We start from the raw sequence: 25256 nt of genomic DNA on the forward strand, positions 1-25256 counted from the left end.
CTATAATTGGCTAAGAGAGCAGACAAAGCCCACAGAAATCAATGGAAATGTTTCTTTTGACTTGTTTGGGCTTTGGCCTATGCCATAAACAGCAACACTGACATCCAGAAAACAAAGACACAAAATTACACAAAAAGCAGCTCAGATTCAATTGGTGTTTTCACAGCCAGCTTCCCACAGAAGTTTCGTATCTCCCCATTTGTGGCTGCTTAGGGACACAGTCAGTATACCCAGTGGTTTTGTTACAGGTTGTCATTCTCTAAGTTATTTCATATTTATATGCCTGTCATATTCTTGTCTGTACATCACACTATTTGAAGGCAATTACATAAATTTAGTAACAAAATTTGATTTTCAGTGTAACAGCATTCACATACCAACTACGCAAACAATCCTTCCTCACCAACTAACAAGAACTTCCATCACAAACTAAGAAGGAACTCCATTTCTATTTCAATCCACTTCATCTAATTATGGAGCCTTTCAGCACATCTCAACATCACGCAATCACTCAAAGAGGAAAGAAGGTATTTTGTTATGGTGCTGCCTCTTTTTTTAACAGAGGCACCTCGCTGTCATACCTCAGCTCTGCCTTGAGCAGGTTTTGATAGGTGCCAGTTAAAAAGCGCCATAAGCACTGGGCACCTTAAAGCCTGGTGATTTACTAATTTAAAGCCTAGAAATGCTTCAGTGCTCCCCTTCCAGCATTTTTACTCTCCTGCCTCCAAGCTAACTAGGAAGACCTGTATGCTGCATGTGCCTGATTTAACACGCCCCTGCATTGGTTTTTCAGGCTATTTTATAGCTAGACCCCTCCCTTCCACTCTGCACTCAGGAGCAAGGCCCATGCCAGTGCTCAAGTCCAAAGACTACTAAACACCACCCTGTCTCTGGACCTAAGCAGCAGCAGCTCCTGTCACGTGTGTTGCCCAAAGCACAGGACGTGGCACCCAGAGAGGAGGGGACATGTCACACTACTACGGATCCTGCTTTTCCTTGCACTGAACCTGCTCACCTGTGGGAAAGAAAAAACACACACTACTTTCAGACGCCCCACTTCCAACTTTTATCTAGATCCTGCTTCCTTTTATCAACAGAAGCTTTAGTGAAAACATGATAACGTGGATTAGAGTGTAATTTGGTTGAAAAATGAGAATATTCTTGCTGGGCTTTAACCCGGTTCCTTCAACCATGCAGCTCCAGAAGAGCAAGCCCCAGTGAGCGGTGGGGGAACAGACTGACCGCTTGGTGAAGCTTTGGGAATCAGGAAAACGAAGCCCACGGTTATTCCATTACCTAGTTAGTATGTAAGACACCAGCAGATCTGGTTCTGCTCCACAGCATTGCCTCTTTTTAGCAATTTATAAATCATTATTTTATTAAAAAACTGATGCATTGACCAAGCAGGCCAGCTCCGCTAGCCTATCCTCCCAGATGAAGGAAAAACGACAAGAGGTTTCACATTCTCCTCCGTTCTCCCCACACCCAACTTCTGCCTCGGCCCCGCGGTGCTCTCCACCCGGCCACATCCACCGCACCTCTCCCGCACCTATCGGGCTTAGTGTCCCGGTTTTAGGACACTACCCGGAAAGACCCGATGGGGGAGCCGTGCGTTTTGACTTGTGCACCAATGTACACACGATCGGCGCCCAAACCCGCTCAGCGCAACGCTGCCAACTGCCTTCGCGGCCCCACGCCGCCCGCAGGCCGCCGGCCCGGCCACCCCGCCCGGGGCCCAGGAGCCTCCCCCCGCGGCCGCGGAGCGGGCGGGCCTGCACATGCCCAGCAGCGGCGCCCACCACCGCTGCCCTCTCCGGCCGCCGCCGCCCGCTCCGCGCTGGCCTGCCGGTAGGTGCGTACGGGGCCCGGCCTATAGCCGTCACCATGTCCCCCCCACACCGCCGTGAGGTGCCGAGGCAGCGGAGAGCGGGCGGGGTGTTCCAGGAAGTGGGGCAGTCGGGGGGGTGTCTGGGGGGAAGCGCTGTCCTAGAGCGCAGCCCTTACGTACAGCAACAGCGCTGCGGCAGGGTCTTGGTGCGCCTCTGCCGGGGGAAGCGCGCCTGGGGGCGGGTTAAGAACGGTAGGTTCAGAAAGCATGAGGTTGTTTTTATTCTTTAAAACAGCCTCGATCGACAGATCAGTTTTTAATAGCTGCCAGCTACATACGTGTTGCTGTGGTTCTAGGGGGTTATTTGTGGTGAGTTCAGGAGCAGCACACTTGGAAGCAGTAGGCCAAGTGCCAGGGTCTTCTTACCCTTCGTTTCATTCCTGGGCTCTCCTTCCTTACAGAGATGTTTTCCTGCAACAACAGGCCTTGAGGCTTCCCACCAGACAGTGATGGCTTGCAACAGTTAAATCACTTTAAATGCAATACGTAATACAGTTAAATAAAGCTGGATTCTCATTAAAAAGAGCTAATAGTTCTTCAAGATCTGTCAGATCTTCAAATTTGTAATCTGCCTTTTTAACTCCACAGCTGGCAGTAAAGGGAGGGGGAAAGGGCGTTTTCCTGCTAACTGGCATACCAAAATTCCCCAGATCAAAGTTACACTGCTATCTGTTTATCAGAACAACAGTAACTGGCCTAATCTCACTATGCCAGTGTCAGGGTCACCGGGAGGCCTGTGACCTGGGAGGGAGAACCTGTGAGTATGAAGTTGAAATGTTTTCCATTAATTCAAAGAGGAAAATAAATTCCAGCACTGATGTTAACATAAAGTGGCATTTAATTTATGATAGAACCCATCTGTGGAGATGACAAATTGGAAGCGTTATTTGTGGGAGATGCACTGGGGTTCCTATTCATTTTTCTAGCTTTGTGTCCAGCTAATCACTTTCCCTTTAGGCATGAATTACTCTCGATTCATCACAAGTGTGAGTGCAGCAAGAAAAGCATCTCCAATAAGACTTCTGAGTGAGTATGTGCCCATATTGTTCTACATTCTGGACTTTGCTGGGGTATCATTGCTAAGGACTTGAAAAGACTTGAAAGAAAACCATGCTGTAAGCTGACAAGCAAGGACAGTTAACTGCTTTAGCTTTTGTCAAGTTGAGATGTAAAGCAGGTGTAAAGAAGAAGAAAGTGAATAGCCTTGAACCATTTCAGAACCCAGACAGACAGAAGAGAGGAAGTATTGTCACTTCAGCATGTGTCTGGAAAAATCTCTGCTACTGCTTCTGAAGCAGGGCTTTTGACACAGTTTTCCACTGAATTTGCTCTAGTTGTCCAGGAACAAGCAACTGTTAATGACTTGGAATTCAGGCCCAGCATAATGCTTCTTTCCACGTAGCTTTCCTGTGTCCTGTCCATAAATTCCTCACCACAACAACTCCCTCAGTGTTACTACACTTTCCTTTTCTATATTATGCTATCTTTAGGCTACCATGTTACGCAGTCTTCTGTGTGACAGATAGAAAAGGTTAACTGCCTATTTATTTACTCAGTTGAAACCTACAGGGACCTGACAGAATCAGAGCATGAGACATACATCACTAGTTAGACCTTCAGGGGTCAATTTCCTCTCTTTGTAAGGGTTTGGCATTTGCTGTGCTGCTTAAAATGCTCCATGCTAAGTCAGCTAACTCACTCTAGACAGTCTCTATACTTTTTCAAGTAATACACTGATACACGTCATAACACCAGTACTAATTAACACAGCTTGTGCAGAAAGACACACTGAGGCTGCAGTTTTGATGACAAAGTAAATCTCTCTTTACCAGACCAAAAGTCATAGACATGACCCCTGTTACTGAACAGATAAGAATTAACTCCCCACGTTCAAGTTTGCTAAGTAGTAGTGGGGAATAAACTCCATAACGGGAGGCTTTAAGCCAGATCTGGTGTCATCTGTCCTCTCATACCTGATGGAAAACTGTCAAGCCAGCATGACTGCTATATTGTGAGCTCTTAGCTTTAATGCAGTCTAGTGCCCTTGCTGGATTAAGGTCTAGTCTGTGCTGCCTAGATTGGGTCTGAATGATTGTAAAACTGATTTTAAAGCAAGGGTTGTTAACTTTCCCTTCATATTGAATTATGTACACAGTGCCTCTGCCACTGAAGTTGGGCTGTCAAACTTTCCTACTCTCTTATGGAAAAAGCTATAATCATATATGAAACTATCAGTGTAGCTGCACTACTGCCAGCCACATAAGCTAAAGTGAGACTGAACAAAAAACAAAGCCAATCATTCCAAGTCAGTCTGAGCAGAAGATCAGTAAGATTTTGAATTCTTGAAGCTTAAAAGGTACCAGTCACAGGAAAAGTTGTTATGATAGTAGAACAGACTACTAAGATTTTGTAATCTTACTAGGTAAGATTACAGAAAGCTATTTATAGGTTACTTTAAAACAAAGATGATTTTTTTGTTTTGGTCTGTCCCATTCATATCTCCCTGCCCACCCCACCTATTTAATGCAGGTAGAAACGCGAGTTTAAAAAATTATCATCCTTCTGAATTCATAACAGTTTAAAAAAGTGAAGTGAGAAATGGAACAAGCTTCTCTGGACTATTGTTATATACTGACTAAAGGATATGATCAGTGTTGCAATAATCAAATTGTTACCAAGGTTTTTTTTCCTTTTACTCTAGGTGAACTGATGGAGAAGGCTCCTCCATCTCTCATCTCTCTGGCTGGAGGAGCACCAAACCCTGACCTTTTTCCATTTAAGAAAGCTACTGTTGCCATTGGACATGGAAGTGCTATTGAGATTGGGGAAGAGCTGATGAAGAGAGCTCTCCAGTACTCAGCCTCAGCAGGGTATCTATCACAACTGCTTGCATGTCAAGATACCAGAATTAAAGGATCACAAAATCCTTTATTATTTTACTAATTCACCTGTGGTTTTAAAACCTGGTTGTTAAACTTGTCTTACAAAAAAAAAAAAAAAAAAAAAAAAAAAAAGAAAGGTTTAATTTCTCTCAATTTGCCTATTTACATTTTGGTTTAAGTGGAAAGTTTTGAGCAGATGAGTAATAAATAAAAAAAAAGAAAACACAACCCCCCCAAAAAACCACCAAACCCTAATACTAGTGATTCTCATGTCAGAGCATTTCCTGGCTGTTAGTATTTGACACTCCAGGCTCCCAAGTCACTGGGAGGAATCATTCGGTGTTTTGCAGTAGGACACTCATTAAAAGATGCTGCATTGTGCTACATAATTCCCACATTCTAGAGTGTTTGGGTTACTTTCATTTGGTACCATAGATTGAAATCAGTATGTACTAGTTGGAACTATTTATAGTATTGTCAGTTTTAGTACAAAAATTGCATATCAGTAAGTTGCTTTAGCACTCACGTGAACTCCCCAGCAGACAGCACTGAGGCTTGTGACGAGTTTGCAAAAAAATATTTAGGTACACAATTACAGACACACACAAGGCATTAATCAGTGAAGTTAAGACTTTTCTTGATATTTAAATGAAACCAGCAATTTGTGAACATCCTGGAAGATCTTGAGACCTATTTTTTGGAAAACCTGTTTCAGAAATTGTTATTAGCTGTAGCCTATTACTAGCAGCATTGTGAGCTTTGGCACACTGCCACATTCGAGTATGGGAAGTTCAGCCTCCACCCCTATTCCATCCATGTCAAATCATTTCTGCCCAGATTTCAGATGGTTTGGTATATGGACCACAGATGGCCATCTCTTCTGCTTTTCCATAAGAAATATTTGTCTGATTTTTGTGATTTGATAAGGTAGTCATCGAATGAACATCTAAGTGTATCTGTGTGACAGCTGAAATCAGACTTAGGACTGTGTGCTAGGTTTGGCAGTGATTTAGAGGAACAGCCTAGCTTTGGTCTGCATAAGACATTAGATACACCTTACGTTATTCACATTTCAGGATTCCGGAGCTGTTGTCTTGGCTAAAGAATTTCCAGCGAAATCTACATAATCCCCCCACAGCCAGCTACAGCCCTGAGCAAGGACAAATGGAAGTGTGTATCACAACCGGCAGCCAGGAAGGCTTGGGTAAGGTATGAGCAAAAGTTTCGTATGTTAAAAGCATTTCTTTGAGATGTTTATTCTCCCATCAGTTCGGTTACACATGATTCATTATTCAGTTATATATGGCATTACATGCCATTGTATAACTACACACAGGGTACTTTGTTAAATACATGTCTCAGTATTAACAGTACAAGACAACAGAACTGAAAACTGATGTAGCAGTCTCACTGTCAGGAATGCTGAGGTAAACCAAAGAGCCTGTCAGAAAATACACTACTAAGGTAACCTTTCACATTACTCAGGTAGTGCAGTAATAAGTACATAAGTACATTATTTGCATTACTGTAACTGAATTCTAATTATTACACTTTCTTAAATAAGTACCCTTTCCAGTCCACTCCCTGCTGCTTAGTTGATCCTTTCTCTAACTGAAACACTGTTTCTACTGTGTAATAGAGCACTGTCTTTCCATGTCGGATTGGTATTCTATAGCTGATTACCCAGCTTCATTTGGCTCTAAAGCTTTTTTTCATCAGTTCAATGCTTTTCTCACAGACAGCATAATTATATGGTTAGGGAATTACTAATACCAAATCAAGATTTTTAATCCTGCTAAAGTTAGAAGTATGAAGTATGTGTACAAGAATGGCACAATCTTTCTAAAATACTCTTTTACAGGTGTTTGAAATGCTCATTAATCCTGGGGACAACATCCTCTTGGATGCACCAGCATACTCTGGGACACTAGCAGCTGTAAGTATTCGTTAGCTACTAAACATTGTGAATGTTACTTTTGAGGTAAACAGCAATTTAGTACTTGATCTGCAGGCTTAAATGCGCTCCTTTTACTGTCAAAATATATCTAAGAATCACATTTTTAGTGTTAGTCGAGTTAAATTCATAAATATTAATTCATAAAAGCCTTTCCACTAAGTTCTATAAAAGCTATTCCCAGGATTTGGAAGAGGAATTTCTGTCCTAATTCATTCAAGGGCTAGGGTCACATTTGGGGTGGGAAAGAAAGCCATCATAACCTAGTTGGGTTGAAACAAAGTTATAACAAGTGGGTATTTTAACATGTCAGCACATTCACCTGAAGTATTTTTTGGTCTGATTATACCATAGCTATAAATAGTTTAAAATTGGGATAGGCCTACCTAAAACATCCTTATGAGTATGAAGATGTGAATTAATAAGAACTATACAAAAGTAGCAAATTTTACTTCTGAAAAGTAACTCAATCAGTATGTAGTCAAATGTCAGCTCAAAATGCATAAGTAGTGTTAGAATAGATAATATACAATTTCAGTTATGTCCTCATGCATCAAAAGGAATTTTGATGTTTGCTGTGCTAAGTTTGAATATCTCGTCTAATAAATATACTTTGTTAGGAATATATTTTGACAATGCAGCAGCTTGCATTTTTATTTAAAGATGGAGACTGCTACATGGTACAAATTGAAATTCCATAGAGGGGAGACAACATGCTTTTTTGTTGCAGTTTTACCTGTATTTTTTCATACTGGTGTCAACATGTCACTGCAGTAGCATCATTCCATTCTCTTTTGTATTGCTGAGTATATCTATTAAGAACAGATTCTTTGCCCTTTGTCAGTGAGAAGTAGCTTACAGATATGGCACTTCCGCTAAGTAGAGTACAAATTATCAGTAGGAAATGAAGGTACTGTGAACTTAGTATCTGTGGTGAGACCAATGGAGTCCTGGGAGAATACAGTTTAAATTCAAAAAATCCCTTTCTGATTGCAAAACCATATGCGATTTCGTAGAGAACAGCAGCAGTTGGTCATAAGAGCTACCCCTTTCTTCTCAGATGGCTTAACGGGCCACATAGAGAGTAATGTGGTAAGTTTGACAAGCTTCGCAGCAAATTCAAACTTTTTTTAATCATGAGCAAATAGAGCTTGAGATTGTAGCTATAAATTCATAAAGACTTCGTATCAATGAAATTTAACAGTGTCGATGACAAAAGGAAGACCTTTGAATTACAGGATTATGACAATTTAATTCCTCCTATCAACAGCTGAGACCATTGGGGTGTAACATAATTAATGTTCCTAGTGACCAACATGGCATTATCCCAAATGCTCTAAAAGAAATTCTATCTACTTGGAGCCCAGATGATAGCCGCCACCTTCCCAAATTCCTGTACACTGTTCCAAATGGGTGCAACCCAACTGGAAATTCTCTGACCACAGAGCGCAAGAAGGAGATTTACCAGGTATGTAGCTGGGGCCTTGTGAACCTTGTAGCTGGAAATGGGGAAGTGTCAGTGTCATTTAAGTTGAAGATACCATGTGTGTGGTATTTGGGCCAGTTATTGGTCCAGTAGACATTCCTCCTAGAACTTATTTCTAGCAGAACCTCTTTCATGACAACTTTTCAGAGGTGAACTATGCATTAGATAAATTGGTTTTGCAATAGTAGCCCATTGGTGGCTGGTATCTTTGCCATGAGCTTCTAACTGGACTTATTGCAAGATTCCTACACATTTTGAACACTTTTGTGGAACAGATTCAGGTAGATTCTTGCACTGCAGGTACCATGTTTACTCTTATAATTACTTGATGTCTAAATTGGGCATTTGAAATCTTCTCTTGATAGGGCCTTGTATATAGTGAATGAGCAATACACGGGATCATAATATGGCCCTGGTAACAGGGCCAGGGTAGAGGAAGTACTTAGTGTCTTTACTTTTTAACAAACCCTTACTTTTTATTAATTTCTTTAGCTTGCAAGAAAATATGATTTCCTCATAATAGAAGATGATCCTTACTACTTTATTCAGTTTGAAAAGGTAATTTGCCCTCCATACTCCTTAGCAGTACTTTTTCTGGTCCAGGAGAGACCCAAGATATGAGCCATGGATCTTCCTGCATGTTCCTTCTTCATGTCCTACCCCAAGGTAGTTGTAGGCCTCACAGTCTATGCTACTTTCAATTGTTGTCCCCTTTGTGGCATTTCATTGCCTCAGTCACATGCAAATTCCTCAAGCCTTATTACAGGACAGAATTTCCTGCAGTAGTCAGAAAATAGCTAAGACTTTGCCTCCAGAGCAAAACAAGTATGCTACTGAAGCAGCATTTAATAGTAGCCCCTTAATGTTCCTTTCAGCCCAGTCTCATTCAGTGGAAGATTGCCTACTCCCAATCTACTATATGCCAATTTTACCCCTTGGCCTTTTGGAGAACCTGAGAGAATTCTCCCAGATACCACAGGAAGTAGTACTGGATAGGCAGGTTCCCTCCTTTGTGTGTATTTTCCCAAAATGGGTGACAATTGACTGTTGGCCAATCTTCACACGTGGGTCTACAGCAGCACAGTCTGCACAAGTAGAAGCTGGTCTTACAAAGCAGTAAAACACTGGTAGAAGCTAAAGTTCGGCATTTTCTATTTTGCAATATGTTTTCATGGAAGTAGCCAATAAAACCGCTTCACTTGTTGAACAGCATTACACAGCTTTGTTAGAGCATAAGGGGAAAAGGTGTAAAAGTAGAATTACTGATAAGGAAAAAGTGTGCTGAAGTCAGATCAAAATTTGGCCATAGCTTCTGATTTTTTTTTTCTTTAATAAATCTAAAAGCTACAGAGCCCCATCTTAAAAATTATGGTATCTGTTCACTCCATAAAAAAACTTGGCAAAGAAATAATTATTTTTCTCTTATACTTGTGGCTTCATACCAAAACTTGAACTGAGCACTTGTATGCTGAAGAGTGGGCTAAGCATCAAAAACCAAGGCTGCTTTCTTGGTGACTTTCATAGAATATTGTAATCACATCTCAGACAGCTAGCCTAAACGGCCACTTGCCAGCAAGTTACTGCATTTTCTTTCCCCTTGGAATACACATCAAAATATTATCAAAATAATTCTTTAAGAAATTAATTATGTCTTCATAGTAAAGAAAATTATTACATCATAATCTTTACTAGCATCTTGAATTTATTTTTATTTTTCTTCCAAGCCATGGGCTCCAACTTTCCTCTCAATGGATGTGGATGGTCGAGTTATCAGGACTGACTCTTTCTCTAAAATTCTCTCATCTGGGTAAGGCCAACTTTGGACTGCTCAGCGCTGCGTGTTCAGTTAAGGCACAAGACTTCATACAAAATGATCAGACATGTCAGTTTTTTCATCTAATACCTATCCATTTCTGGAATGCACTTTTGGATCCACAGCTTTTCGCAGTCCACTGACTTTTCATGTTATCTCTTGGCAGTCATGTAACTCCAATTTCTGTTTCTCTTCTGATACTGGTAACCATTCTCCCCAGGCAGCCCATTCTGCCTAGAAGCCCTTCTACCTAGAAGGCTGAAAGACAGATGCTGGATCCAACTCTGTTCCTGGAACTCCTAGCAGCTTTTCTCTCTTCTTTTTCCATTTCTCCTATCTCTTACCATTGCTGCAGACTCTCTAAACTTGTAGTGCAGAAAGAAATTATGGCATTCTCCACAAACTGTTCATAGCATTGTAGTGCTTTCTAGTCTTCTAGGCTTACAATTCTCTGCCTGAAAAACTAGGCTGGCTGTTTTCCATTTAACACAAATGAACATATTTGATTAACTTCCTTTTGTTTGTTATTCTAATAAATATAAGAGAATAATATGAATTCTGCACTGGCAGCTAGTGATTATAACCCTATACCCAAGAAAATGAGGAGATTACATGATGCTAAGTGTGATTGCACTTTCAAAAGTGACACTGAAAGCCATGATGAATTTTTGTCTTTGTCAAAGACACAGATGAGTTTACTGGGTCTGTTTTTCTTCAAAGAAAAACTTGAGCCACTCTGTAAAGATGGGTCATAAGAATTCAAGCAGGAATAAGAATCTAGTTTATCAGTCAAAATTCCATTTATTCTGTAGTACTGAAAGGGAGTGAAAGAGTAAAGCTGTTTGTCACTTCCATCTGTTTTTGAGAAAGTCTGAGCACTCATGATTTTTCATTATGTGAAAACCTGTCCTTCCTTCCCTTTGAGTCATCTAAATATGATTGCAGAGGAAAGCTTAAAAATGTGGGATATGTCCTGAAGTCTCAGAAGTAAGAAGCTACTATAAGCATTAAAAACCCTTAAATGTTTTTATTTTATGACTTTGAATAGTCATAAGTTGCATAAGCCTGTGGTTTAGGGCAGTATTAAAATACAGGTAAACTTAAAAACATAAAAGATCCTTACAGACCAATGAAATGGTTACATGTTTTCCCAGTTAGAAGTTAAACCATAATTCACATGAAGTATTAGCACATTGCATTTCTGTAGTAACTTTTCTGTTTTTTTTCTCTAGATTAAGAATAGGTTTTCTGACAGGACCCAAGCCTCTTATCGACAGAGTTATTCTACACATCCAGGTTTCAACAATGCACACCAGCACTTTCACACAGGCAAGTACTAAATGGCCAACTCAATTGGATTTAGAAAAGGTAATATATTCCAGGTCATAAGAAACCACAAACAGCTTTGCACTTTTGCAGTTCTTCTGCAGTTTTGGTTATAAGCACATACTTTGTCAATTCTGCCAAAGGAAGACAGACTGCCATAGAAATTACAACCAGAGCTAGATGGTGCCTCAGCACATGGAAAGTACAGCTAATATGCCCTTAACTCTCAGATTGCAATAATCAAGATGTAGAATACTTTTTAACTCTTGCTAGTAGGTTCACTTGAAAAACCTCAGTGTAAAGTATACATTGGAAGAAGCACTCAGGGTTGGGGTTTTTTTGTTTTTCTATCTACTTTATAATTAGAACAATACTGGCAGCCCACAAAAACATTACAAAGTAAGCTACTAACTACAGCCCTTTTATGGCTAGTAATAAGGAAAGGAGACATTGAGCTCATGTAAATATTACTTCCATCTTCCAGCTCCATTATTTTGTCAGAGGCAGCATTAAAGCAAAGAAGCCGATATGGGCACAACAGTAAACCTACATTGCCTTCCTTTTTCTCCCCAATTACCATACTTAGCTCTCCATCCATTTTTCCTTCCATCCACCCCAACTTCCAAACACTGCCATGATCCTCAGAGACAGCAGTAACATGGACTACAATGGCCTGTTTCTGTTGCCACCTCTGTTTATAAAGGGCTCCAAGAGACCCTAAATGCAGTTCTTGCCTGTGTGGAATTTTGCATAATGCATCAGGATATGTATCTTATGATGATTGCAGAACAGTCCTGTTTAAAATATTTTATTGATGATATGTTTTATTTCTTTAGATTATGGTATTACAGCTGCTTCAGCAATGGGGAGAAAAGGGTTTCTTCGAGCATATAGACAGGTAGGGTCATGTCCTATGCTGAATCCCATCATTTGTCATTCTGCTTCTTGTTTTCTACATAAAACATTCTTTGCAGTAAAGAGGTCAGAAGAGATAGGTTACTACTAAGCCAGATCACCAAGACTGACAATATTCACACAAGAGTCCTGAAGGAGCTCACTGTGAAGTTGCGGACATGCAGGTCAGGGCATGTAACCCACCACTACGGACCAGCAGCCTGCCAGTCCGCAGGCCCAGTCATTATGCAGCTCCCACATGAAGGGAACTCAAGATGATCCTGGGAGCTCCCACACAGCTTCCCTGCTGAAGCAAAGGCTAAGATCACTGAGCACATAATATATTGAGTGGTCAGCATGGCTTCTATAGAGGAAGCTCTTGCCTCACTAACTCGGCAGGGATTCACCCTCTTAACATCCTTAATCTAATGATTGTGGGTGCTGGTAGAAAGATCTGACATGCATTTTGTTTTCATTTATTATGCTGGAGGAGCATGGTTTCTCTTGACTATCCATGCTTCATTTCAGGTGCCATACCTGGTTGCCATTAGAACTCCAAGCTTCTTACTTCAGCAGGGGTGTGCTCTACAGAGACCTATAAACAGGAACATGAGCAAAGCATGGAAAAAGCTCTTACACCTCACTGTACCAGGCACTTCTGTTCCCTGAGCACCTGCCTGTTGTCCATACGGTAAATACCAATACTAAAAAAAAAACCAACACAAGCAAACAAAAAACCCAAAGCAGACACAGCAGCCCTAGCCCTTGTTTTAAAGATTAGGAACATATAGATAGGCTTTGCAAAGAAACTTGAACCACACTTCAGCTCAACTTTCAGCAGTTTGAAAAATGCATTTGTCCACTTACCTCCTTCTTGTAAGCCGAAAGGCATCCCTACTTAAGCCAGAAAACCATTCCTCCTCTGAGATAATGAAAACAGTACTACAGCAGGTTAGCTGCAACCATTTATAATCTTTTAGGGTCAGTTGTCAGGTGACCTATTGATGAGGCCCAACAGCTGACTGGAATCTCTTCCAGGTGATTTCATTTGGACAAGATTGACTTGTTAGAGTATGCTTTTGAGTAGGAGCTAGCTGCTTGTTTAGACCAGCTACATTTTTGTGGAAGTCTTGTCTTGCTACTATTTGTAATTTCATTCTGACATGAGAGTAAAATGGTAAGAGAAGGGCAAAATCTTGCAACAGATTTTGTGATGTGGTAAAAACTGCATAAGTGAGATTTACCATTTCATGTTGAATGTAGCAGTTGGTGTAGGCTGAATCCCAGAATTGTATAAGCCTGTGTTGGTGTTTGTGTATCAGGTGTAATAAAATACATCCAGAAATTAAAGCTGTAGGTTCAGAGAGTATGTAAAAAAATCTAAGTGTAAAATTACTAAGTATGTTTTCTTTAGACATGGGGACATATTTGCATCTGATTTATGAACTCTGTATCAGGCATTTCTCTTGTGTCTCCCCTGGCACAGCTGTCTCATGTTAACAAGAACAAGGCTTGTCCATGTTGAAACTTGGGTTAGGGTAATTTTCCTCATTTTCCCCAGAAAGAGACTGAATTATTTGTAAGCTTCACTTAAAGTGTGAAGGAGATAGATTCAGGAGTGTGGAAAAGGGGAAGCTGTCAAATAGGCATTATATGTTTATCATATGTTTTGCTTTTTACCTTGCGAAATATCATTTCCATGTGTATCTATTACAGAAATTCAACCCAATTGCACAAATGTTGAGCCTGTGCTTTTGCATATGTGTAAGTCCTTAATTTTCTTCAGTATGCCCGTTTATGCAGTAAATATTGCTGACAGGACTTGTATCCACTGATACAGACAGAATGGATATAATATAGAAAAAGTTTTTGTGACATACATAAAGCTTAAGGAGCAGCCAGGCAGGTACTTTCTCTGTGTGGTTGATCTGTGCTTTGCTGGAGACACGGTGAAGCATTCAAGACCTCTCTGATACATACACAAAGTTTTCTATACACAGTATACCGTATTTGCCCATCTAGGATATGTTTATATTTCCATTAAGTTTGCATTTAGGTTGTTCAAGTAGAAAAGCTTTGTTTCTGCCTTTGAAAAGAAATGTACTTTGAAGCTCTATGAGAGCATGACTTTGAATTGATAATTTACTTTCAGAGTGGTGGAGTTCTACAGGACCCAGCGGAATGCAATGATCACTGCTGCTGACAAGTGGTTAAAAGGTCAGTGAGTGCAACACAGCTAATTTCTTAAATTTTTTCCAAACTGTTTATCATGTTTGTGTTCAAGAAAAATCACTAAAGTTCATCTCTTGACGGAAGTGACAGAGAAGCACTATAGCAAATCAATGACATTAAATATTCAGCTAAGGACGAATTATCTGGTACTGCTGCTTTCATGTTTTTCTGGTAGGACAAGGGGATTGTGATGAGTACAAAGCTCGCCACATGACTGCATAAAGCACTTTAACAAAGAGCATGTATTTCACTCCACTATGTTCTTATACTGTTTATGTTTAAAATCTCTGTCTGAAATAGATGCAGTGGCCTTAATTTAAGAGAAATAAATAATTGATAGCAGTAATGATAATCATTTTTTTGTCAGAAATCAATTTCAAATGTTCCCTTTTGTGGTTAATCACAGCACAGAAAAATTTGATCAACAATAATTCAACTACAGTTACTGATTCACTCCTTTTAGTCAGTTTAAGTGGAGTCAGTAATAACTGCTGAAGAATTGCCCACCTACCTTAGATGATACTTCCATGTGACATGGGTACTTAGGCACCACACGATCATTAATGTACTTATTTTTGCTAATTCCAGGGGTTTAGATATGAGGTATTTCTTCTTTTTCTGCATGGATGTGAACAGCTGGGGGTTGTTGACCTGGTTAGGTCCTCCTTGTCTTAGTTCCCAAAGTATCAAAACACTATAATAGCACTGGGCTACCTTAAAGTGTGTTGGAATTTTGAATAATGCATCAGGATATGTGGCCTACATTCCCTTTGAGGTTATCAGAGCAACAAATCTACTTCACTGAATCTATGATGTATCAGTTAAAGATGGGGTGGAAGTTTCTTTCCTTTGTTTTCTCTCTCTCTCCCCAGACTTGGCAGAATGGTACCCTCCTGCTGCTGGGATGTTCTTATGGATCAAAATTAAGGGTATTTCTGATACTCAGCAGCTCATCACAGAAAAAGCTTTGCAGAAAGAAGTATGACCTATGGTTTAATGGCTTATGATGTTAAAATCAAACGAGGGAAGGATAAAATAATTTTACCATATCTATCTGCCCATACACGCACACATGAAAAAGCAGGGCAACTGGCCATATATCATCACTGAGCCTGCAAGTCAGGTGTTGTCACATAGTGACTCATTAATAAAATATTTTCATGTCTCTATTCAGATGTTGATATTTAATCAGCTTAATTATAAGAGCACAATACATCATGTATACAACATATATATAGAATATTAATATACGTACCTATATGAATAATGGCTGTCCACTATATCTTTTCAATAACAGAAATCAAGTGGGATTTTATTTCTACAATTTATAAGAGCCAGCATTGTGTATTGAGTAAACTACATCCCACCTTATTGGTGCTTCTAAACATTGTGATGATAAGCCAGACCTGGTAACCCACCAGCCTAGGTGAACAAAACCTAAGAGCCCTGTGATTTTGTTTTGAAAAGTCTGATTCAGATGCATATTTTTGGCTTCTAATTTTGAAGAAATACATTATGCCATGTTCTGATACCAGTGTTTCAGCAGTGAGACTTCTCAAATTTAATTTAACATAGTGTTTTAAAACTGCAGAAGTGGTGATAACCAGGTGGCTAATCAATTTTTCTTAGGTGTTACTGGTTCCTGGAGGAGCATTCAATATCAATACTTCAGAGCCAAGTTCTTATGTCAGAGCCTCCTTCTCTTTGTCTTCTCCAGCCCAGATGGATCTGGTAAGTGAGATTTTTTTCTTTTACTTTCTTATCAAGACAGTATCTCACGTAATAATGCTCCCTAATTTCTACTTATTTCTCCTTGTGTGTTTTCTTGAGTGTTAGTGTAGTTTGTTTAGTACTTGGGTTATGAAGCAGTACTTTTGAAGCAGTATTAGCTGTTTCTTAGGCAAGATGCTCATATCCAAATGACCTGAAAGGCAGCAAATTTTTAGGACCACTTGAAATTTTTCTGTGAATCTCATACATGTAGATTCTCACACTTAACCCTCCCCAACATTATTCATAAAGGCTTTACTGGAGGCTAGAGTAAGTTTTGCTATTTGCTTTAGCGTTAGTAGGCATCATATATGTTTTATTTTCCAGACTTTCCATTCCTGAGATTGAATTACCTGTTTTCTTAGTGTGTGTGTGTTGCCAATCCTTTATAAGAAAGAATATTGTTTTTCTTGCACACAATTGACATATATGTTATATTTCATTTCGCAGGAACAAATATATGTATTTTACATTTTGGATGATACTTAATGCATCTATAAAATCAGTGCATAGATAGGAGACATTTATTTGTACAGATGTAATATTTAATTCAGATGCTTGAAACAGTTTGGTATTTGTAGTTGTACTTTCAGTTGTGAAGGTTTGTAACTTTTAAATGCTTCTACTGCCTTTCTATTCCTTCTTTTGTAGTTCTTCTATTTCTTCCTTCTTCTTTGTACAAGTAATTCATAACCATACTATCGATAGTCAAATGTATCTTTTACATGCTTCCCCACTCAACTGTTCTTCCTTTTCTTTCACCTTTGGAGCCTCCAGGCCTATACACGTTGTTATTAAAGGAAAACAGAGAACATCAGCAGAATTTTGCAGTACAAAATGCTGAGTTTGTGTATAGTTAGGGTGGTTTCAGTAGCTTTACAGGTTTGACATGTTGCCTATTTAAGTAATGCTGGAATATAAATGAGGCATATTTGTGTCATTGCAGGCCTTCAAGAGACTGGCTGACCTTATAAGAGAAGCTTTGTGAAAAAGCTAAATAGAGATCTTGCAGCAATCAAAATCATCTCCAGAAAATATTTACTAACATTTACTAACATTTGTATTTCATCAGAACACTTCAAAAGCAAGCACAAGACAGTGGATGTTTCCTTGGAATGTTTCAGCCAAAAAAGAAAAAAAAAAAAAAAAAAAAAAAAACAACACAAACCAGTTTGCTTTTTTTGGGGTTTATTTTGACAGAACATTGCATTACTAAGTTTATTCGAATTCAGAAGCATTTAAAATACTCAAACCCAAAATGTTCTGTTTCCTGTCAAATCCATGGTTTTTTAGATTTGAATTGATTTTTGGTTTGGCTTTTGTTTTCTATTTGGGTTGGGAAACAGGGAAATGAGTTAGTTAGGAGGTTGTACCTGAGGTGGTCTTAGCCACTATTACTTAATCCCAACTGACACATTCCTTCAACACCTTATGTTGGAATTGTCTTGTGTGTCACTTTCCTTCTTGTCGTGTTGTATGGCATCTGGTTTTGAAGATCTGAAGATCAGTATTTAATTTTATTAATGTTTTGTCAGGTAAAACTGATGTAAGGGTCTCAAAAAATTGAAACTCATCCAGCAAAATTAGGCTATGATTACAGCTCAATCTCTAAAAGGTTTTCTAATTGCTGGCTTCTAACTTCAGTCTGTGAATAATTATTCTGTACCTGTGTTAGAAATGTTGTGGTTTGCAGAGCCATGTGGATGTGCTAATAGAACTGCTCCCTGCTCTTGGTTAATCAATCAGACGTGCTTTTGAATGGAGAGCATGAGTAACTAAACAGGGGACATAGTGGTATGGACAACACCCTGACACTGCCAGATGTACAAAGCAAGCAAAATTGAAAAATAAAGAAATGTTTTCATCTCTAATCTCTTGGTCATTATCATCCCAAACATTTGATTCTTGGCAACATGTACAAAACCTTCAGAAAGTTTTAACTGTACAGATTCTTCAGGGAAAGCCCACAGTCCCAAAGCTGCTCTCAGGGCACCACCAGTATCCTTGAAGACAAACTTCACCATCACTGTGTGATGGTGCTAACGGGAGGTCCATACTAGCAGTGCCTTCTGTGCAGTGCTGTTTAACAGCAAGTGTTCATGCTTCAACTTGGTTTCTCAACCACACACAGGAATTTTGAAAGCTCTGACTTTGCTAAGAAGTAAGGCAATTTTTATCTTGGATTCAATTTATTAAAACATTTTATATAACAGAATGAATTGGTGTGTCTGTTTAATTAAAATAATATATTTTTACAGAAGAATAAATGTAAACCTCATGTAAGACTGATTTTAGTTCTCAGGCAAATGCTATTGTCAAATACTACTGTCACATTGTCATTCAGCCCAACCTGAATTAGAAAAACATAATCAAAATATCATTATTAAGCAAGCTCTGTATTGGTGATGTGTTGAATAATACACCACTTAACTAAATACTAATTTAGTTGAATGTAAGCAAAATGCAATCCCATTTGCTGCACATTAGATGCTTTTGCTATCAGCTAATTTAATTTAGAGGGTTTTTTCCCTGACTGTGGTGAGGTATCTAAAATTAAATTAACACCCTGAACAGTGCAAATTGAACAATGGCAGTGAAATCTTATGCACATACTGTTTCCCTGAACCTCTGAAAGCAGAATTTCTGGACTCCTGGGAGAGAGCATTCACTGTGATTAAATGTTCCTGGAGGAAGCCACTGAGAGACAAAAGGCAAAGGGCAAAGGGCAAAAGGCAACAGGTTCACATAGAAAGAAATTATGTGGCAAATGAAAGCTTTGTTTTTCCCTTTCTGTTTCATCCATCCAAGAACAAATAACCTCTTCTTCAGAGCAGATTTAGTCTGATGCAAGTGACACAATTCACTGCTGGGGAAGAGAGGAAGGAAAGGTGTCTGTGGTAAGCACATCTTTGGTGCTATCTGGATATGGGCAGCTGTGGAAAAGCTTACAGCAGTGCTGTCAAGAGCTGCCTGACATGTGGGCAGCTCCTGGCAGGCCGATTCTCCGGGCTTATTTCTGAGTGGTCAATACCTGCCCATTCTCTTGTACCTACACTTTGATTCCACTGGATTTTCAGACTTTGGGCAGATTAAGAAGACCTATAAATTCTGGACAAATAGCTACTGTACATGACCCAAACAATTATGCTGTACAAGGGACATAAATCTTAACCCACCCTACATGCATCATGTGCCTGTGTTGCTGCACACATTCAGGCTTGTGCAACGCATCCCACTTCTGCTTTCCAAATGTTATCGATGTAGCAAGGGGCAGCAGTTCTTCCTCAGGAGAATGGAAATACTAACTGTAACAACTTCAACATAACTCCTGAACTTCTACATAAAATACATTTACAAATTTTAGGTTCATGCAGGTCATTACTCTAAAGGAAAGTATTCCCCTTTACTTTCAAATGAGAGCCCTTCAGCACTGCTGTGATTAATGAATAATTGAGAAGAAAAGATTGTTTTGGGGAATTCATTAGAAGAGAGAATGTATGCATGTATCCAATATGACAGTTCTTACATTAAACTGTGAGCAGTTAAACTGTGAGCATGCAGAGAATTACTTCATCTAACTGAATGCCAGTCCCTGAGAATCAGTGATGGTGTCCAAGAACAGAGTTTTTGTGGAAAACGCTTGGTTTAGTTTTGGATGGTTGTCCCCTAAATTCTGAATGCAAGTTTCATTTTAAACTTCATCCTTTAAAATTAGTTTGCTGTGTGTGGAACCTTGTATTTTAAAACCTTGTGGCCTACAGAACTTTCAGTTCTGCCATTGCAATATGAATTGTGATAACACTGGAGCAAACAGTTAAAAGAACTCCATTGAGCTCTACTGGTGCGTGCCCTAAACTGTCTTGTTTTCTTTATTATTTAATAACAGTTTTTGAACAGCCCACTGTAGACTGTGTTTTAGATGGGAACAGAACAATTGCAGTGTTTGAACTGTAGTAATTCTGAATGAAAAGCATTCTGCAAATACAAAGGAACACACATTTTCATTCTTCTAATGTTGCTACCAGGAATACCGGTGCCTCATAATGGCTATGGAAGCTATTGTGTAACCCTGCAATGCTCACATATCACCACAGAAGGATAAGGGCCTTGTTGATTCTTTTTGAGAATGCTGCTAGAAGATTTCCTGCTAGGAGAATACCTTTAAAATTATATTTTATTTTCAGCTTCTAGTAAATCAGGTCGGGATTGATATAGCAAGTGAATATGCTGTGATGTGACTTCGAAAAAAAATAACATGAAGGTATTTCTGTTCCTTGATTTACATACATTTTCACCATAATTCTATGATTAACAAGAGAGAGGGATCATCCCAGTGAGAAGGAAAGATAAAGAACACAACCCTGACAGCACAGAGCATCCAGGTGATTGGACGCTTCAGAAACGCCATCAGTGAGCTCTCGCCAATGTCACGAAGCCTGAAGCAAGGCCATGCAGAGTCTGTTTCATCAGAGTGTTGAAGTGAAAATATGCACTCCCTAGGCTGTGCAACCTGTGAAGAGGATTTCTTGAATTTACATTTTGTTTTAGTTCTCCAGAATACTTTCAGAAAATTTGGCAAATGCCTTCATGACCTGAAGGACTGGGCTTATAATAAAGTAACGAAACTTTTTCCAGCTAGAAAGCAATATGCAGAACAACCAGAAAAATAATCCAGATTTCTGCCCCCTTAAGCTTCTTCCTACTTCCCCCATCAGAAAGGAAAATTATCCCTTTTCAAAGTTCTTATGGAGAGCTGTTACCTTGCGCTTCTTGATAAAGCAAGACGGAGAGACCCATTCATTACATAGCGGTTTTATCATGTACGATCTAGTTTAAATCACACCATGTCATAAGACTAGATTTTAAAACATCATGAAACTCCACTCTTGTCCTCTTGTACCAAAGGTAGTCTAGATACAAACCACAGCAAGGACTCAACGTCTGAACAATGAGAAACAGTTGCTGGCACTGCTGAATGCACAACTTTCTCTAGCAAGGTCATGGACATGCTGGAAAATTTTGCTGCTATAAACTTTATTGACTTTCAGTTTCTGATAACACTAAGTGAAAGCACACTGAACTCTGGCACTGTGCCACGAGAGACTATTATTTGACAGCCAAATTCCTCAGTTCGCTGAGTCACCAAAAACGTGCAGCAATAAGTCTGTGTAAATGAAAGGAACCTTTTGTCAATGACAAGTTTGTAATGTAACTTTGACCAGACTTCAGTTACTTTTCTGCCCCTCTTACAGGGGAATATAACCAGAATATAACTCAGAGAGAAAAATACTGGTTCTGCATGTGCAGGTGTTGGAAAACCCTCTCGTTCACCCGGCCTGTAACCATTCTCGATTTCCCTAGTGAGTGAGTATACTGAGAGGAATAAAACAGCTCCAGGAGCAGTATAATTTAATTCCACTCATTCTTGTTGCATGATCACGGATCACGCTACTTCTCTGTCAGCATGCTTCAGTGACATGAAGAAAATGTAGAATATAGCTCTTTTATAAATACAGTTTCCTTTTTGCTTGCACAACTTTGATTTCCTTTGACAGAGGGTGACCTATACTACATTCTTCAGTAGGAATAGGTAAGTATTTGCTTGTGGTTTTTAGTATTTCTGTCATGAACAATTTTTCTTTCACAAGGAGCAATGTATTTTCATCTGCCCCAGTTAAAATATGCAAATAGTAAAACATATTGAAAGAATCCTTTGCTTTAAATATGTTTTGGCAGTTAGAGACCACCCAAGATGTCATTCGGTCAAATCAGAGCCCACAAAACCCACTTGCACTATTGCAATAGTGAAACATATACAACTGTATATATGCAAATTCAAGGAGCTGCTTAAACTCACTGGTGCTTATGTTTGGAAAGTAAAACTGCTGCATGGACCTGTGCAGAGAAAAGTAGGTGGTGGGTGTTGATCCTGTCAGGCTGCCTTGACAGTTCTGCTGGTTAACACAACACTCACCTTGAGAGCTTCCTGTACTCCAGCAGTGCACTTGACAGTGGAGGGTCAGCAACATGCACTGTAAGGGATGCTAAATGCACCAGTCCCTTCCGGAAAGATCCCAGCAGGTGAAATTGGCCAAGCTACCTGGAGAAGGAGAATTTCCATAGACATGACTGAACTTGCCCTAAAATTTGGCTTCCCTGGAGCTTTGCTTCCATGGACATTAGCTCCACACAGTGAGTTTCTCCTAAGCTTCACCCAGTGCTCCACAGAGATACAAAGTCAAAGAGATTGCCTTTTTACACTATACCAAAAAAGCCATCCAGGCTATTTTTGTGCCATCTAGGCTATGTTTAAATGAATATTGAAAGCCTAAGACACTATCTTTTCTTTCTGCAAACACTGATGGTAAAGTGATCAGGTTTGTTTGTTTTTTTTTCCAAAAATCATCTCTGCTGGGCAAGCACAAATATTTTCTTATATTACCAACTTCCAGAACATGTTCACGATTTCCGTAGTATTCAAATGAACAAAGAGCCTCAAGGTTGAGCCTCAACCTCAATAGTCTTTGCTGAGAAAATATATTTAAACTGGAATGTCATGTGCTGTGTAAGGCAAACCTCTAGAGACATAGTCAAGATCAGCAGAAAAGAAGTGCTTCATTACACAGGTCTAAGAACATCTCGCTTCTCCCCCTGACACCACGCTCCTGAGCAGTATGCCCTCTGCAGTGCTTCAAAGTAGCATGGCTGATTTTAATAGTCCTTCTCCCTGGTAAATCTTTGAGGACTCAAGTACTGTTCTTTCTCGATTCACCTATGAGTGACCAGAGTGGCCTCTTCTGATTATACTTTAAAAAAACAAATGTGTAGATATGTGATTCCTTTGGGGCTCATCCTTGGCAAGCAGGCTTTGTATTACTTAGCAAAGGCAAACACCAAATAGGCATCACCCCTCAGTCTATCGATAAAACCTTACACTCCATGCACATGATAACTCCCTTCTATATTTAATTTTTACTTTTAATGATTGCTGATAAAGCAAACTAAGGCAGAGCTACTTCACATAATGCGCAGTGCACATGACATAATAGGAGACAATAATTTCACCCACAAAAACCCACTCATTGCAAGTGCAGTGACTCATCAGCTTCCCCAAACATGATTAACAGATTCTAATGAAGCAAAACCACAGTCTAATAGAAACTGCTGCAGATTGTATGCATTTGCTTTTATGCTTTTTCTTTTTCTCTTTCTCTATGCACATCAGAGCAAAATAGGGAAAAGTACCTGCTTTCAGCTAAGAAAGTGGACTATCTCATGCCAGCGCTCACAAGCTGAGATGGTTGTAGGCATGCAACATGTTAGAGGACCCAGAAAAAGCATTTTATTTCTAAGATGCTCTTTACAAAAAATGGTACCTTCACCTCATACTTCAAATATTTTTATTCTGTAGTTTGGAACATTGAGACACAAAAATAACAACTTATTCAAAGTTTATGAGGAAGCCTGTGGTAAAGACGAAAACCTAGACCTTTCAACTTTCAGTTCTCCGATTCAGCCACAAGAGCTTTCTTCATTGTGCTGGTTTTGGCCGGAATAGAGTTAATTTTCTTCATAGTAGCCAGCGTGGGCTATGTTTTGGATTTGTTTGGGTTTGTGCTGAAAACAGTGTTGATAATTCAGGGATGTTTTAGTTGTTGCTCAGCAGTGCTTGCAGCAAGAGTCAAGGTCTTTTGTGCTTCTCACATCTCTCCACCAGTGCGGAGGCTGGGGGTGCACAAGAAGTTGAGAAGGAACACAGCCAGGACAGCTGACCCTAAATGACTGTATGGCTTCATGCTCGGTATATAAAGTTGGGAGGAGAAGAAGGAAAGGGGGATGTTCAGGGTGATAGCGTCTGTCTTCCCAAGTAACCATTACACATGATGGAGCCCTGCTTTCCTGGAGATGGCTGACCAGAACACCTGCCTGACCATGGGAAGAGAGGAATGAATGTTGTGCTTTGCTTACATGTGTGGCTTTTTCTTTACCTATTAAACTGTCTTTATCTCAAACCATGAGTTTTTTCACTTTTACCTTTCTGATTCTCTCCCCATCCCACTGGGTGGGGGAGTGAGTGAGCAGCTGTGTGATGCTTAATTGACAGATGGTGTTAAACCATGACAAACGTATAATGAGTGGTGCATTACAGACCAAAGTCTACCATAACTCACACTTACAGAACACATGTAATGCACAGCAGAATTTGACATTGCCTTTCATTTTAGTTTCAGGTAATACTATGAGAAACAGCTATTCCCCAAGGATTGTGCAGCCCCACTGCCAGATGCCAGGAGGCTGGACAGTTTCTCCAGTCGTCAGGCTGCATTTTTTGCCTGGTAGCTTCCTCCCAAAGGCAGGAATTCAATCAACTCACCAACTGCCACTGGTCAGCCACCAACTTTCTTTTTCTTTTTAAAGCTTGCATGAAGAAAAAAGAAATCAAAGGACTTGGGAAAAATATACTCAGAAGAAACTCCACCTAGGATAGCACTTAAAATCGATTTCCAATGAAATTATGGCTGAACATGACAGGGAAGGTAGTAAGGAATGACGTCTCTGTGACTGACTCATGTCTTTGCTGTTCTTTGAAATCAAAAGCATTGATTTTTTTATACTTTTATTTGGGTTTGCTTCCAGCATCCTGGGATTCCCAGGGCGCAGAAGGATACAATGCTTGACACACACGCAAATTGCCGAAAGGTCAGTGTGCTCCTTGCACATCGGTAGCATCTGTGCTGCTGCTATATTTGCCAACATCCAAGCAAATTCAAAGAAGAAAATTATATCTGAGAAGTGTTTACCTGCAGTTCTAGCTCAGCCTCCTGAAAAATACCCATCATTGCTAAATTCTATTTCTACATTTGTGCAGGACAATCCATATCAGTTTAAACAGGCTTGCGTCTGACTTTTTCCACCGTTTCTTTTGCAGAATCACTGTAATTCTAAATACATTCTAAATAAAGCCCAGAGTTTCCCCTAACCTAGTGACACCATCCAGTCCCACATGCACT

General features: G+C 39.7%; 1 protein-coding gene across 7 annotated transcripts; it reads left to right on the forward strand.

Annotated features, from left to right (window-relative positions):
- The first annotated feature begins 1638 nt into the window (after positions 1 to 1638).
- AADAT (aminoadipate aminotransferase) lies at positions 1639 to 18460 on the forward strand. 7 transcript variants are annotated; one of them, XR_003992338.1, is made up of 16 exons: positions 1639 to 1848; positions 2846 to 2914; positions 4590 to 4758; positions 5847 to 5979; positions 6632 to 6706; positions 7995 to 8192; positions 8703 to 8768; positions 9935 to 10017; positions 11256 to 11352; positions 12186 to 12247; positions 12772 to 12934; positions 13960 to 14007; positions 14396 to 14460; positions 15348 to 15454; positions 16105 to 16206; positions 17192 to 18460. XR_003992338.1 is itself a non-coding variant. In XM_030492785.2 (14 exons), the coding sequence occupies exons 2-14, from the start codon at positions 2848 to 2850 to the stop codon at positions 17231 to 17233; spliced, it is 1266 nt and encodes a 421-aa protein (XP_030348645.1). In that variant the 5' UTR covers positions 1639 to 1852; positions 2846 to 2847; the 3' UTR covers positions 17234 to 18460. The 7 variants fall into 7 exon arrangements, 5 of the variants coding, with proteins under 5 accessions (XP_030348645.1, XP_030348648.1, XP_030348646.1 ...); XM_030492785.2 differs by lacking the exons at positions 12772 to 12934; positions 13960 to 14007 and having other exon boundaries at positions 1639 to 1852; XM_030492786.1 differs by lacking the exons at positions 12772 to 12934; positions 13960 to 14007 and having other exon boundaries at positions 1769 to 1848; positions 15348 to 15404.
- Positions 18461 to 25256: the final 6796 nt, after the last annotated feature.

The sequence above is a fragment of the Strigops habroptila genome, chromosome 7, assembly GCF_004027225.2.
Source record: "Strigops habroptila isolate Jane chromosome 7, bStrHab1.2.pri, whole genome shotgun sequence".
Taxonomy (NCBI): domain Eukaryota; kingdom Metazoa; phylum Chordata; class Aves; order Psittaciformes; family Psittacidae; genus Strigops; species Strigops habroptila.

Bases quoted from the DNA above. Each gene is read 5' to 3' on its own strand.
- AADAT (XM_030492784.1), top strand. From the start codon at position 1,779: ATGCCCAGCAGCGGCGCCCACCACCGCTGCCCTCTCCGGCCGCCGCCG. The intron at 8,193-8,702 runs GTATGTAGCTGG...TAATTTCTTTAG, and splicing joins GCAAGAAGGAGATTTACCAG to CTTGCAAGAAAATATGATTT. The intron at 10,018-11,255 runs GTAAGGCCAACT...TTTTTTCTCTAG, and splicing joins TCTAAAATTCTCTCATCTGG to ATTAAGAATAGGTTTTCTGA.